The sequence below is a fragment of the Poecilia reticulata genome, linkage group LG23 (assembly GCF_000633615.1).
Source record: "Poecilia reticulata strain Guanapo linkage group LG23, Guppy_female_1.0+MT, whole genome shotgun sequence".
NCBI lineage: Eukaryota > Metazoa > Chordata > Actinopteri > Cyprinodontiformes > Poeciliidae > Poecilia > Poecilia reticulata.
Genome location: NC_024353.1, coordinates 12,602,777 through 12,617,675, shown reverse-complemented (window position 1 = coordinate 12,617,675; position 14,899 = coordinate 12,602,777). Strand labels below are relative to the sequence as shown.

The window sequence follows — 14,899 nt, the reverse complement described above, 5'->3', positions numbered from 1 at the left end:
GCAACGCAAATAATGTTCCGGCTGAAACACGGTGCGCTAAATGATAAAACATAAATTAACGAAGCTTTGAGGCAGGTCAATTTTCCTCGAGGAATTTTAATAATCGAGGTACTCGAATCACTCGAGGAATCGTTTCAGCCCTAGATGAAATAGAACCAGGATTGTCCTGTAGAGGTCACACAAAGATGAGATGTGTAAGAGAAGCTTCAACTTTCAGCAGGAAAACAAGTCAGAGCCGCAATGGGCTCCATCAAAGCCTGTACAATGTTAAATGGACCTAGTCAAAGTCTGGGGGTCTCATTTGCAAAGCTTGTGTATGCACAAGCCTGAAACTTGCGAATGTAGTTTCCAAGCAAATATTATAATTTATAAACATAGTATCTGTATATATGCCTGTACTCATAAGCCGTAAATGCACATGAGCTTTCAAATGAACAAAAGTCTGTAAAGCAGAGTCAAATCTAAACCAAAGTCCACATAATATTTTGTGTTTTCTCACAAACCTATTCATCTCCCCGATGATCTCCAGGGTGAGACGTACCAAAGTTTTATTTTATGCCACAGATTAAGCACAAAATATGACAAGGTGTGAAGCGTTCACAGTGATGTAAACACCTAAATACATCTGTGTGTAATGTTGTGCAATGAATGCATTGGTGCTGATGGAAGCCATTGTAAATGGAAGAATCAGGGAGGAACAAGTTTTCAGGAATCACCAAGATCTTCTGGCTCATGATGATGACTGGCTGATAGCTGACTCAGACTTCCTGGAGCAGTGGCCCTCAAATGGCGACACACGATCCACGTCCAGCCCACGAGTCATCCATTTGTGGACTTTTGGCCCTCTACTTGCTGTCTGTAGTCTGTGGTTAGTCCAGATCCTGATCTAGAATAGATGATGAATGTTGATTTGTTCTCGATTTTCCAGGTCTGAAAAGCCACCACTTCGTCACTTCAGTTTGGTTTTAATGTCCTAAAGATGTAACATCCCTCTGTTGACAAGCTGTCATTGGGTCAAATAGTTAAATGCATCAGCAAAAACGGCTTTTAGAAAAAGAAGTTGGCGGTTTGCTAATTTTGGGTAAGCTTGATATACTCCAAGTTTGAAAGTAAAATAAAAAGTTTAACCCTCTAGCGGCCTGAAGTCGAAGCTCAGGAGGAACGCAGCAGATGTCTGACAGTGGGAGTTGAGGTGTGAGATGGGGGTTTAGTACTGATGGACCCAATTCATTTATTCTCCCTCCAACCAGCACAAGATCAATGTACCTAAAAAGGGACAGTATCCTGTAAAATCAACTTTTCTGAGCTTTACATCATGTTATAATGTTATTCCCTCATCAAAAACACATCTGGAATGTTGCCTTGATTCTTTCATGTATGTTTGAGAAATCGTTTAATCTCCAGCGGTATTTTGAATTCCTGAGTTCTTTGAATCACCTTAAATTGTCCCCCTTCATCCCTGGTTTTGGCTTTTCATATTAATTTTTAAAACATAAATATTTCTTGTTTAAGTATGAAAATGTATTTATAATTTAAAATGACATTTTCTTTCTATATGTTTATTGTTTTGTGTGAAAATAAACATTTGAATATAAGAGTTTCTGGCTTGTGGGTTAACAGTTTACAATAAATGGATCTCTGACTATTTGAAAAATGTCTTTGTGGACCTTCAAGGTTTATATCCGAGTACTCCTGCCCTGGAGCTTTGCTCTTGGATCTCTGTGCTGAACTGGGTCCAGTATTGGAAAGACCAGACCACAGGAACCACATCGATCCTGTTCAAATACAGCTGTTAACTGCTCTGGGGTTTCTGGCAACCGTTTCCTAACAGCCAAATTAGCAGACTGCAGAGTGCGATGTGTTTGAATTAATGATAATAAAAAGTTAACTCTCTGATGCCACTTTAAGGAACAATGCTAGTCTCTACATGAGTTTATGGTGTCACAGCCAGTGCTGAGCGCAGTAGTGACTGTTGGGGCCTCATGTCCTGATGCACTATTTTGCTATAACCTGCAGGGGGCAGTGGCTAATCCATCAATCCATCCTTCCATTTTCTTAGTGGGGTTGGGAGGGTTGCTGGTGCCCATCTCCAGCTATTGTTCCGGGCGAGAGGTGGGGTTCACCCTGGACAGGTCGCCAGTCTGTCGCAGGGAACACAGAGACACACAACCATGCACACACACACACACACACCTAGGGGCAATTTAGACAGACCAATTAACCTGACAGTCATGTTTTTGGACTGTGGGTTTTTTGAAAACCCACCATGCACAGGGAGAACACGCAAACTCCATGCAGAAAGACCGGGGCCGGGAATCGAACCCAGAACCTTCTTGCTGCAAGGCAACAGCTCTACCAACTGAGCCACTGTACAGCCCAGTGGCTAATCCCGCTTCCAAATATCCAGATCTCAGAGGAGGTGCGCTTTAATATCAGGCGTCCCTCCCACTAAGGGTGTGTAAACTTGATTCATGTGACAGTGGCTACAAAAACAATGCTTTCAATTCCTCATTTTCCCAATTCCTCACATTGCTTTCTGCTTCAGCGAAATTGCCTTTTTCCCCCCCTGTTATCAATTTCCCCCTAGTTGAAATTGATAACATTTATCAGCCAGGTCACTTAAATAAGCACCGACAGTCACAAGGAGCTTTGCATTGACCATTTATGGTTGAATGTGTGTGTGCTGCAGAACCTGAGGAGGGACCTTGTGCAAAGCCTGTTAGGTTCAGCTGGGATTTATACAGAAAAATTGCATACTGATTAATACACATGGTTTTATAAATAAGAATTTTTCTTGGCGTATGCCATTTTTCTTTTGGATGTATGTATACTTTTAGGATGAATCCTAGCCTTTATAAATGAGACTCTTGCTTTTATTCTTGGACATGACTTGAAAAATCATATTCACAGATGTTTCCCATCCCATCAGTTATTTTGCATATAATAATCTTCACACGTCATTGAGAATAGCAACTGACTGTGACCATGGAAGTAATTGAAGTAATTGCTTCTGATAATTTGGATCAGTGAGCAAATACTTTTGGCAATATAGTATACGTCAAGAATCAATTATGTTTTGACTCGTCATCTGTGGGGACAGTGCATCACCCACAACAGACATTTTGTTCTGTGCCAAGTGCAGCTGGAAGAAGCACTCACCTACAATTGGCCCCACTTTCATTCCATGTTTTTGCAATTCGTCCCTCAGGCTCTCATCAGTAAGTGATGTGACGTCGACTTGCTCCGGATGATGTTTATCCGATTTCCTGGCGGCTTTCTGGGGCACAAAAGCAGACAGTTAAAACTCAAACTTAATGCAATCCCGGCACATGTTTATTTTCATTCACAAGTCATTTCATCAGCCTCTGTGAATGGCACAATGAAACGGCATCATTGGAACAACGGCAGACTATTGTTGCAACTCACCCAAAAATATTCTGATATTTTTAAATTAATATTCCAATATGGCTGCAAAAGAAAACCTTGCTTTAGCTGAACCAAAATAGATTAATTAAGTTTAGTGATTTTTGATCAAGAGTTGTCAGTTTAACAAATTCATATTTTTACTTCTGGTTAGGAATAGTCCAGATGATTTTTTTTTTTTTTTACACAGACACATTCTTGATGGACAGCTGGATGTAGTCCAGTACAGCTCCTGTGAATGTCTCCAACTCCTGGTGTTCAAATAAGTCCCACTCTGACTGAAACTGTCCTGCAGTTTGTTGAGTTCATCAACAAACTGGCCTGGTTGTAACCGTCCTTTTGGTGGCCCTGGCTCTGCGTCTGTAGGTTGAGGACAGTAGGAGAGACAGGTAGTCTGACTGGCTGAGGTGTGTGAGGAGGTGTGGCTCTGTACGTGTGCCTGATGTAAACATGATCTAAAATGTTCTCTCCCCTTGTAGAACATTTCACATGTTGGTATAACTTTAGTACAGTCTTCAAGCTGGTCTTGTTAAAGACCCCTGCAATTATGTGAAACCAGAACCCTTGTTTTTTGCGTGACTCTTTAGCCGGATGCGCTTAAAAAGTGGTGATATTTGGCACACTTGGTTGATACACGTTTTCATTCAGATTTAATTAACTTTGGCGGGATTGAAACTGCTCCTCCAAGCCGTTCACAGAGCGTTCTGCCCCCTATCAGCTAGAGCAGGCCTTTTATTTGGGAAAAAGAAGAATGTAAGAAGACAAACAGCAAGAGACAGATGGCAAACTCCATCTACACACACAGGTCATCCAGCCCTTTCCCTCGGGAGCAATTTCGCACAGGGGTGGAGGGAACAATCAGTTCTTGGTGCAAAAAGTTTTAACACAGACGAGACTAAATGAAAATCACATCAATACTGATTAATATAAGACTGATTAATGATCCAAAGTATTAATAAATGTATGATATATAAATGTAAAAATGATAACACAAAAATCCCAAACAGCTTTGTTGAGGTCCAGCAGAATTTTAACACTCTGAACCTGTTGTAGAGTGTACATCTGTCCATGTTAGTCATTAATTTAAATAAACCCACTTCAGAACATACTCATCTAACTTTCACTGCAAAAGCAGTGAGATCGCGAAATTAATGCACATTTCGACTGGTAGCATTCACTTCGTAATTAGTTTTTATCTTAGCGGTTTCTGCTCTGCATATAAAGGATTACCTGAAGAATGAACATGGGTTGATAACATCCGCAGCGGCGCTGTGTTTTGAGCAGGAAAACGAAGAGGATTTCCATGGTAACAATGGCTGATCGATCATTCTTATTAGCAACAGACAAAGAGTATCAGAGACTGAGAGAACGATGAGATCCTGGCAGTCTGAGAGGCAGCTACTCAGATCCAAGCAGGGGAATAGCGGCGCTGCGTAGCTGCAGGGAGTCGATCACTACGGGGTTAGGCGGAGCCACGACTTTAGCAGCTAGTAGTAAACAGCTTACAGCCACGGCTAACTCCGGGAGCCAAGGTAGAAAAACCTTTTTCCCCTTAGTCCAAAAGACTGCATTTGTGGCTGCATTTTTACTCCAAAATGCAGCCACAGTGTCCAAAAGAAAAAACATAAGTGCAATCATTTGCATATTGAGAGTCTACAGAGGCTGATAATCTCCCCACTCTCCTGGATTACCGTTTAAATTTGAGTTTTATGTCAAATCCACATGAATTAAATGACAGAAACTAATTCTCTCACTGCATCTTTGATTCATTTTGTCCAGCTGCAGACTGTTAGACTGTCCAATCAGAGTCAGGTATTGTGTAGTTGGTGATTTTAATCAGTTTTCAGGTAACTAAATTCAAGTCTATGGAACACAAAATGTCACTAAAATTACTCTGTCCTTCTAAAATCTTTCAGAAAATTGTAAAAATGCACTGAATCGTAGCGAATTGTATCGCTCAACAAATATTGTGATGCATATCGTATCATGACCAGAATATCGTATATCATATCGTGAAATTATTGTATCGCTACACCCCTAAAAATAGAGGAGCAAACCCTGCTGAAGCACCAAAACACTGACTGTAATTCAGTGAAGTGTGGCTAACCACCAGAAATGTGAGGAAAGCCGAAGGGGAAATGCTCTGCCTCCATGAGGAGTGAAGCTGTGGTTCTCTGTGTGAAATGGGCGGAGAGTGCGAAGCCAGATGTTCTTCCTAAGGGCAATCTAACCTGGATGTTTCATCATCACAACAGTCTTTTCTAGAGTGAAACTGTGTGCTCCCTCCTCTGCAGCCACACCCAGCTCCAATGAAGTCATAGTTCTCTTTATTATCACCTTATAGAGAGTAGTCAAATGTGCAGCATGCCAGGACTTGTGGTTTCACCCTGAACTGCTTGGTAGAGTAACAATGGACTGTGTAGTTCGCCGTCACCAAGATGGAAAATATTTTCATTACATATTCATATCAGTATATAGGCTTCTTTCACAACAGTGGGACATAAAACAGGACGTATGGCAGAAGAATGCAAGACTACAGCTAGACATCTGAAAAATGTCCAGAATGACTTTCTGGGATTCTTACTCACTGATTCATTCTCACTGTAATCACACTGGCATGTAAACAGTAGGTTTCACAACATATTACAAAAAAATAAATAAATAAAATCCAACATAAGGCTGGTCTTTAACTTTTAACCATATGTACAAAGAATTTCCTCAGTAAAGAGGCTTGTCTTTGCAGTTGTAATAGGATGTGTGATTGTTCTGTGTTTGAACCCAAATGTTCCCTTTGCTTTCTCATATGCATGTCATGTCATAAAGTCAATTTAAGATCTCCTTTTTGTTCCAACTAGTCATAATTCTAATTAAAGATTGAATGACACCATAATGCAAGATACCTTCTATGTATTTTAGATAGGAGTCTATAAGATTCAATTAATGCAGATTAAATTGCAGATATATTGAAAGCCAATAATGACTAGGCAAAACTAACAGATATTTACAACTGTAATGTAAAAATCTAGTCAAAATTCCTTGTAAAATGTTTTCAAATGAATTAAAAATATCTTGAACATTTTTTAATCTAAACATTTCCTGCATTTTAAATATCTTTAACGTGCTGCCCAGTCAGAATAACATTACTGATATCTTTAATTATTTTTGCCTAATCAAAACATCCCAGAGTGCATCAATTTAGAAAGTTCAATGAAAAAGTGAAAATTGTAAAAAGAAAAAAAAGTTATGCACTTTGCTGGGTTTCCTTAAATAGAAACATTTTAAACTACCAATTAGTTGAGCTTACTGTACTGTTTGATAACTAGGATTGTCTGATTGAATTGAAATGATTTTTGTCACGTGCCTTGAGACGACATTTGCTGTGAACTGGTCCCATAGAATCAGAGTTTTATGGGCAGATGGATGAAGTCAAATACAGGACAACGGAAGAAAGTTTGGAGTCTGAAAAAAACTTGAGACTCAGGAAGAGGTTCAGCTTCCAGCAGGAAAACTACCCTAAACACAAAGGAATGATTTAAAAAACCATTCATGTGTTAGAATGGCCCAGTCAAAGTCCAGAAATCAACCCAATCAAGAATCTGTGGCAAGATGTGAAAACTGCTGTTCACAAACGCTCTGCATCCAATATGAGCTTGAGCTGTTTTGCAAAGAACAGAGAAACTTTGAGCAACTAAAAGTCCAAAGCTGGTAGAGATAAACTCTAAAGACACTGTTTGCTGCTGGAATTGCAGCAAATGGTGGTTCCACAAAGTTCTGACTCAGGGAGCCTGAATATTTTTGCACATCATACTTTTCAGTTTATTTGTAGAAAGTGTTTTGAATCATGTGTAATTTTTTTTCTACCTCACAATTTTATTCCACTTTGTTTTCTTTCACATTAAACTCCAATAAAATATATTTGTTTGCAGTTGTAATGTGACCGAATGTGGAACATTTCAAGGGGCATGCAAGCCACTTTATTAATCAAAGCTTCATTTCACATTGTAAAATGATCATTATAAATAGTACACAGTGTGCAATCATTTTTACAAGATAAAAAAAATATTGCATCTTGTAAACTTGAATTGTGTTATTCATGCCTGAGCAGAATCATGTCTACTCTCTTACTTCAAATGACTTCATTTTATAAAAGTATTACCAGTAAAGAATGTGTGTTTTTCTGTTTACTTGTAACTTATAAATCATTATTCACATTGAAGCATGAAGGAAAAGAGCTGGATAAGTGTCCCACCCTCAGCATTCCTCTGTAAGTACACCTTTACACGGTTGCCGTTACTTCACATACTGAACAACTAACAGAGGTAATAAATCCTTTATGAGCGTTCTGCTGTTTCCACACTGCTGTGTTGTCAACTGGTGAAACCTGTCTGGTTTGTAATGTTCAGCACAACCTTTTGGTTGCAGGTAAAAGAAAATCTGCAACACGATTCATCAGGAGCAACATGTAAGCAGACGTCATGTTAATTCTTTCCTAATCCTGCAGGACCCTAGTAAGATTTCAAGCTAGGAGTGTGTATTGTTTTCAAACTTTTAGCCATTTTATTTATAAAGAACACTTAAAAATGTGATAGAGTGGTATCACATGCAAAAAAAAAAAACTCCTGCAGAGAACACTGCAGCTTAACAGTTTGCTAGAGAGGTGCACTTGTAGTTCCCACCAGCGCAGAGCTTGACCAAAAATGGCAACAGGTGGCTCCAAGCACAACTGGACAGACAGTCAGGTAAAGATTCGCAGACAGTAGCAAGTAGAGCATTTCCAGGAAAAAGAAAATAAAGAATATCCCAAAATTCTACATGAAGTGCAAATATAAACATCAAAACATTGGTGCAAATTCTTTTCTCCTCCTTTAGGGATTTAAAAATTCTTTATCCTAAAAAGAAAATGTGAATTCATTCATTTGCCTAATTAATTTCCCATTCCCCTTTGCCAAATGTAAAGCCTATGAAGGGTCATTTCATAAACATACAGTAGCAACTTTGGACTTAGAAATAAAATTTACTGAGAAGCTCATTTGAATTTGTATTTGTGGAATTTAACCAGTCTGTGCCTGCAGGGTTCAGTGCAAGTTCCAAAAACAACTCTGAGAAACAGCATCAACGTTACGCAGGTGCAGGAAAATATGTTACAGATGTCTACAGTGAATGCACTATTATACTATTCAGTATTTAAATGTGAATGGTATAAAAAAAAACATTAAAACGAGCAATATTACTTCAAAGTCAGACATTGGCATTGTCTTGTGAAAAACATTTATCAAACACAGAACATGAGAAGCTAAACAAAATGTGTTTGAAAACATTATGTTTCCCATAAGTAGAAATTCTTACATCCAACACAACCAGTTTTTACCTTACTGCAGAATAAATCAATCAATCAATCAATAAATAAAGAGAGCAGATTTGTGTTAAAGGGGAACTGGAGCAGGAAGAAGTCCTTTTATGAAGCATCTTTCACCCCCTGTTAGAAGTATTATCCTCAATGGTAATATTTAGTATTTCTGTGTAAAGGTGATTTTAAATTACTTCAAACATTTTGTGAAATCCTGCCTTTAAAACTAAACGTCATTGCCTACTCCTGATTTTATTGTCCGTAAAAATAAAGTGTTTCTGCAACTGGATGGGATGTGTTGAACTGGCAGCTGCAGCTGTTATGACAACCAGCTTCACTGAAACTAAAGTGGGAAAGTTCTGGGAGGAAGTGAAAGCTGAACAGTGACAGTTTGATCAGATCTGTGGCCATGAAGTGATTTGGTTAGACCAGTGTTTCCCAACCCTGGTCCTCAAGGCAAACTGATCTGCATGTTTTAGATGTTTCCCTGCTTCAGCACACATGATTTCAATTGTTGACTGATTAACAGGGTTTTGCTGATTTGCAATCATCTGTGTTGAAGCAGGGGAACATCTAAAACAGGGATCCCCAAACTTTTTCCTGTGAGGGCCACATAACTTTTCCCTTCTCAGGTGGGGGCCGGAGTCAGTTTGTAACAGAAAAAGTGTGACGATTGTAGGAGTGCCTAAATGTAAAATATATATTGTTTTCCAGAAAGCACAATCAAATAACCCTCTCTGGGTTCTTCACAGAATAAATCCAGGAAGGATTATAGTCCGTATTTTACAAACTATGAGCCGCACCGGACTATAAGCCACAACCCCAAAGTTTTTTTCTAAACCAGTAAACATACACATCTAAGCCTCAGATATCTCTGCCGCTCCAGGTTTTCCACAACGATGCAACAGCAGCAGAGGGGGGCGGACACCCAAAATTTGAGTCATAACAGGTCATTTGAATATCACACTTGTGGGTTGAAAAAGAAAAAATTGCCAAGATTATATTTAACAGACCTGATTACGGTAGTTTCCGAACGGTAACTAACAGTAAAAGTGCTGATCCTTCGTTTCTGCTTCTAGCACGTGCTAAAGCAGTGGTTCCCAACCTTTTTATTACCGCGGACCGGTCAAGACTTGGACATTTTGTTGGGGCCCGGAGGAGGGAGCCGGGGGGCGGGGAGAACGAGAATACAACCTGTTGAATGTGACAGGTAGCCAATCAGAAAGCGCGGTGACGTCAGAACAGAGGGGAATCCCAAACAGCTGACATGTCGCGCAACTCAGAGTCCAATGGATATCGGAGATCATATGTGGAAATGTTTATTATTAAATCTAAAGGTCATTATTATGTTTATTCAGTTAAAAATGTTAACTATGAAAAAACATATTCACCTCCAAATCATAGTGCAGCAAATAGAGCGGCTGCTCGTCGTCTTTCATCCACCACCTTTTCTTTTTATTACATCTTTTATCTCTTAAAATGACTCCACAAACTATCACTATTGTTTCTACATCATCATCCGTGTTTGGTTATTCTAAATTCCCGCTATGTTGGGGGTTTTACTGGATTATCGTCTGGAATCGCGATGTTCGTGACTGGAATCGGTTCTTGTTGCTCCTGCCTTGTGGCTGAACACGAACCGATCGAACCTGTTGTTCTTTTATCAGCTCTGTGGTCACAGAGGTTTGGAGAATCGGCCGACAATTCTTAAATCTTTCCGTATAAACCAGACTAAGACTCACAAGCTCTACTCATCTCCTCTCAACCACTGCCCAAACGCTCCGACTTTGGTCGCTATGGTAACGTTTATATATCCCTTCAAAATAATATACAGAAGCGCCACAAAAACGAACATTTTACTTTCGTGAAAATTTTAACTCACGAATTATCGTGAGTTAAAATTTTCACGAAGTAAAATAGTCCGTTAGTCATTAGACTAACGGAGCCCTGAGCTTGTTTCTCTGCAACGAGACGGTCCCATCTGGGAGTGATGAGAGACAATGACACCCGAAGTGTGTTACTTGAGCACAGCCTGCTTGTTCTCTACGTGGCGAAGCAGCTTGAAGCTTCATTGCCTCATTAGCAGCCGGTCGCCGCATGTTACGCAGAGCGGCTTGTAATGTGGGACTCACCTACCGGTCTGGGATAAATCCATTCTCCTGTTTCTTCTCTGGGCCTTTTCCCCTTTGCAAAGAAACTTTCCAAAGACACCTGATCTGTTTCTTACTCATTTTGCTGCTTGTGGGCTCAGTGTTGGCGCACAAGTAACCACTTCCAATGATTCACTTCCTGCTAAAGTGCCCCCTGGTGGTTGAAGAAAAATCCACATATAGTCCGGAAAATACGGTAAATGAAGAAAAAAAATCTGAATGCTCTCTGGTATTTTCAGGGGGGCGGTGTTATAGATCAACTGGTGGCTAAATCAACTGGTTGAAATCTATGCGCACCGCAGATGTTTCCAAATTGTAGGTGGCTGTGTCGATGCCTGTTGAAAAATGCTACTTGGGTGAAAAAACCGTTTGCAAAACTTTACTATAACTCCCATTTGATGCAAATATGTTTAATTTTGCATGTGAAAATTACATTTCAAAACAATTTTCTAAAGAACAGCCTTCATTGCGCTTTGAAAACACCGCATTTGAGCATAACCAGATCAATGAATAACACAATCCCTTTCACATTCAGGTTCACCAGAATACATTAACTCATAAATAGCCGCAATGTAAACCTAAGTGGATAGTTTCTGCTTTTTGTAACCAGCACTGGAATTGACTCTCAAGTACCTGTTATGCGAGTTGCTTACATTACAGGTAASCAAAAGGTAAACAGTAATTGTTKCATTGCTTTGCGACATTTACTACCCACAGTAAGTGTTGCTAAGCAATAAGGTTGTTGTAATATTTAATAAAATTTAACTCACATACCTGATGGTGTTGCTTGTGGTGTTTATGTGTCCAATTAGAAAGGAATATCAAGTAATGTCGATAAGTTGTACTGTAATAAAATCTCATCTAAATGATATAAAGTTAACAGCTAATGTTGGTGGTGGTGATATCCAAACTGACAAGCCGAAATTATGATAATAAACGTTCCTACATTACTGTCGGATACCACCAACAGATCATGAGTCATATCTACAGTATGTGTCCGTGTGTTCTCTACTGGGAAACAGTTTGCAAGCTGTTGACGAAGGGAAATCAAATTAAAAACAGAACGAGCCGCATTAAGATTAACTAGTGACAGTCAAACAGGGTCCTGAACGCAATGTTTGTAAAAAATTAGGTGGTTTTGTCATTTCCTGATCAAAACGCGACAAACGTAAATAAACAGATATGAAAATGTCTCTTCTTTCTCTAAGAGCTCTTCAAAACATAATGGTATGATTGAAGAATACTTTAAAAGTTCACTAAACTATACCCCACTTCAAAGGAGACTGTACTAAACAGTTAGAATTTGTACTACCACCCAGCATGACGATCATTTTGCGTCTTTTCAGTCTTTTGTTGACTGACATGCTCTGCAAACATATCAATAAATATAAACAGTTATAATACCATGCAAACTAATTCATTGCTCATTTAATGGAAGCCACATTACTTTGTTTTCACTTTAAGACTTCACTGGGCTGCAGAAGCAAAGCTGTGCAACTTGGTAATCTGACAATATTCTCATAGTTAAAGTTTGTCTGGCAAACCACAATATTACCTCCAAAATGTTGGCAACAAGTTAATTATTTTATTTTTGTAGACAATAAAATAAACTGGTCCAAAAAGGGAAGCAGACGATGGCGCTGCCAGCTAAACTCGTCCCAGCGGTCGCTGAGTTCTGAGCAGGCGCCGTTTTAACCACTAAACTATGACGTCAGCTGAGAGGCTGACGTTCCTACCTGACATTGATCGTCATCTAACGACACGCCGCGCTTTAGGAAGCAAACCTGGATTAACTGGTGACACTTTCAGAATCTCAATTCGAGTGAAGATTTTAACCTGTTTCTGATGGAAAAGTATTGTTTTTTCAGCGATGTCTCATATGGTTGAGAATTACAGTCACTTGATGAAAAGAATAAAGACGTTTAGTTAAATTACGAGAAAAAATATCAACAATAATGCAGAAATGACACGTAGAGCTGCGGTAGCCATGTCTTCTGTAAATGAGCTATGAAATAAAGTGTAACATTACAGAMRCAGTTAAGATTTTGCTATAGTTTCTGTGGATACCTATTTGAAATATCACAATATTAGGAATGTGTGGGAAAACTACACGGCCAGTCGATCTTTTTAAACACTTCATTTTTAATCCCAAGGCTCTTTAACATTTATGTCGGCTTTCAGAGATTAATCTTTGCTTTGAGATCTGGTCATTCCACATCGAGATCTATTTCAATCTTCCTTTGACGAGTTTCAACCTCTGAAGCATAAGTCAGAACAAGTTCTATGTAATTTACATGTTTTGATGGTTTTGCAGATGAACTTTAAAAAAAAAGGGGGGGGCAACATATTATATTAGACCAATAAAGTCTTTCTAATTAGTTATTCCCGAGATCTTGGTGGTTGTTTTACGGAATCGGATAGTATTTTTGAAAAGATTTGTAGTTCTTTAAGCTTATCGCATTGTTTACTTCCTGGTTCGGTAAAGGGGTCCTAAAAAGCCACGCCCACAGAAACATCAGTCTTTTCCAGCTGCCACCACCAGTTGATTTAGCCACCCGTTGATCTATAACACCGGACCAAATGTGGAGGCGGGCCGTATCCGGCCCGCGGGCCGTAGTTTGGGGACCACTGATCTAAAACATGCAGGTCAGTGTGAGGACCAGGGAAGGGAAACACTGATCTAACCAACCATCTGACATCAGGAGGCGGGGCGCAGCTGGTGGCTGGATGGGAAGAAATGGAAAAAACTTTTTGTCCCGCAAAGTCAAAACTAGTTTAGGAATACCGTTAAGCTGATCTATGCTGTATAAAACAATTGTACAAACTGCACTCGGAGTTCTTTTCCGAGGTAAACATTTTTTCTTGGTAGTTCCACCATAAGCGATATGAGCTCTTCTGAATATCAGTACCGTAAAAACCGTTAAAAAAAAAAAAAAAAAAAAAAAAAGTACAAGAGGCAGCTGGTTGACTCCAACACGGAGAACAAGGCTTACCCTTCCGGAGGAGCGGCTTCTGTTGGGGGCCACGACAGGCGGAAGCTCCTCGTCGCTGGAGAACGCATCCAGAACCACGGCCACGGCTTTCTTCTGGTTCTGGACCGTCAGGTTCTTTAGATAAAGCTGCACATACACGTCCTTGGTCGGGTTGCCACTGGGCAGTTCCACATTGTGAGCAACAAGCTCGCTCTTTAGCTTGTCTTTGGTGAGCACAGACGGGTCGTCCAGGTACTCCGGCATGTCGAGTTTAAGATGAAGGCAGAGGAGCCGCACAGAAATGAGCTTGGCGACGGAACCGAAAGCAGAGCGACCAAGACGCGTATGTCTGCAACCTGGAGGCTCCTGTATCATAGCTCTAGGCTGGTGAACTTAAACCACGCCCCCTTGTGATCTTACTTTTCAAAGTAAAACTCGCATCACATGTCATCATAACATAACCTCCTATTCTTTTTCTCTGGTGACCAAATGGCTGGTTTTAATTGTTTCTGAAATCAGAATATGCTCTCTCTCTCTCTCTCTCTCTCTCTCTCTCTCTCTCTCTCTCTCTCTCTCTCTCTCTCTCTCTCAGTGAATGGTTTTTTGAGTCTTCTTTCTACCTTTTTCTGCAAGGTGTTTCGAACACTTCTTTCTTCGTACAGTTACTTGATATTTGAGTTAGTTTGGTTGTTCCAGACTGTTCCGGTAGCTTGTAGCTACCGGTTTGGTTTGGCGTTTGGCAGTGGCGGAGCCAGAGGGGGGGCCAGTGGCCCCCCTGTCATCTGATTGGCCCCCCCAGCGCCCCCCCTGATGATTGACATGTAACAGCACCAGGTTATTCCTGTACATTATTTGGAATCATTCTGAGTCAACCTAATATCTAAAGAAGAAAAACAATAATATGAAAAGAAAATGTATAAAACTTTATATAAGTCCATGTGATGACATAAATAAATAGATTTATATCAGACGCGATACCAGCCTCCTTTATACTTGTACTCATAAAA

The 14,899-nt window shown here is 39.9% G+C and overlaps 1 protein-coding gene across 2 annotated transcripts in view; it reads right to left on the bottom strand.

Annotated features, from left to right (window-relative positions):
* The window catches only part of tmpoa (thymopoietin a), a 33,933-nt gene extending 19,573 nt beyond the window's left edge, over positions 1-14,360 (bottom strand). Inside the window, exons 1-2 of one of the 2 annotated variants that reach the window (XM_008401242.2) lie at positions 13,914-14,360; positions 3,160-3,277 (exon numbers count right to left, since the gene is read on the bottom strand). In XM_008401242.2, coding sequence (XP_008399464.1) covers positions 3,160-3,277; positions 13,914-14,267 — 472 coding nt within the window. In that variant the 5' untranslated portion in view covers positions 14,268-14,360. The remainder of the gene's footprint in view (positions 1-3,159; positions 3,278-13,913) is intronic. The other variant, XM_008401241.2, reaches the window with a different exon arrangement.
* Between the last annotated feature and the right edge of the window lie 539 nt (positions 14,361-14,899).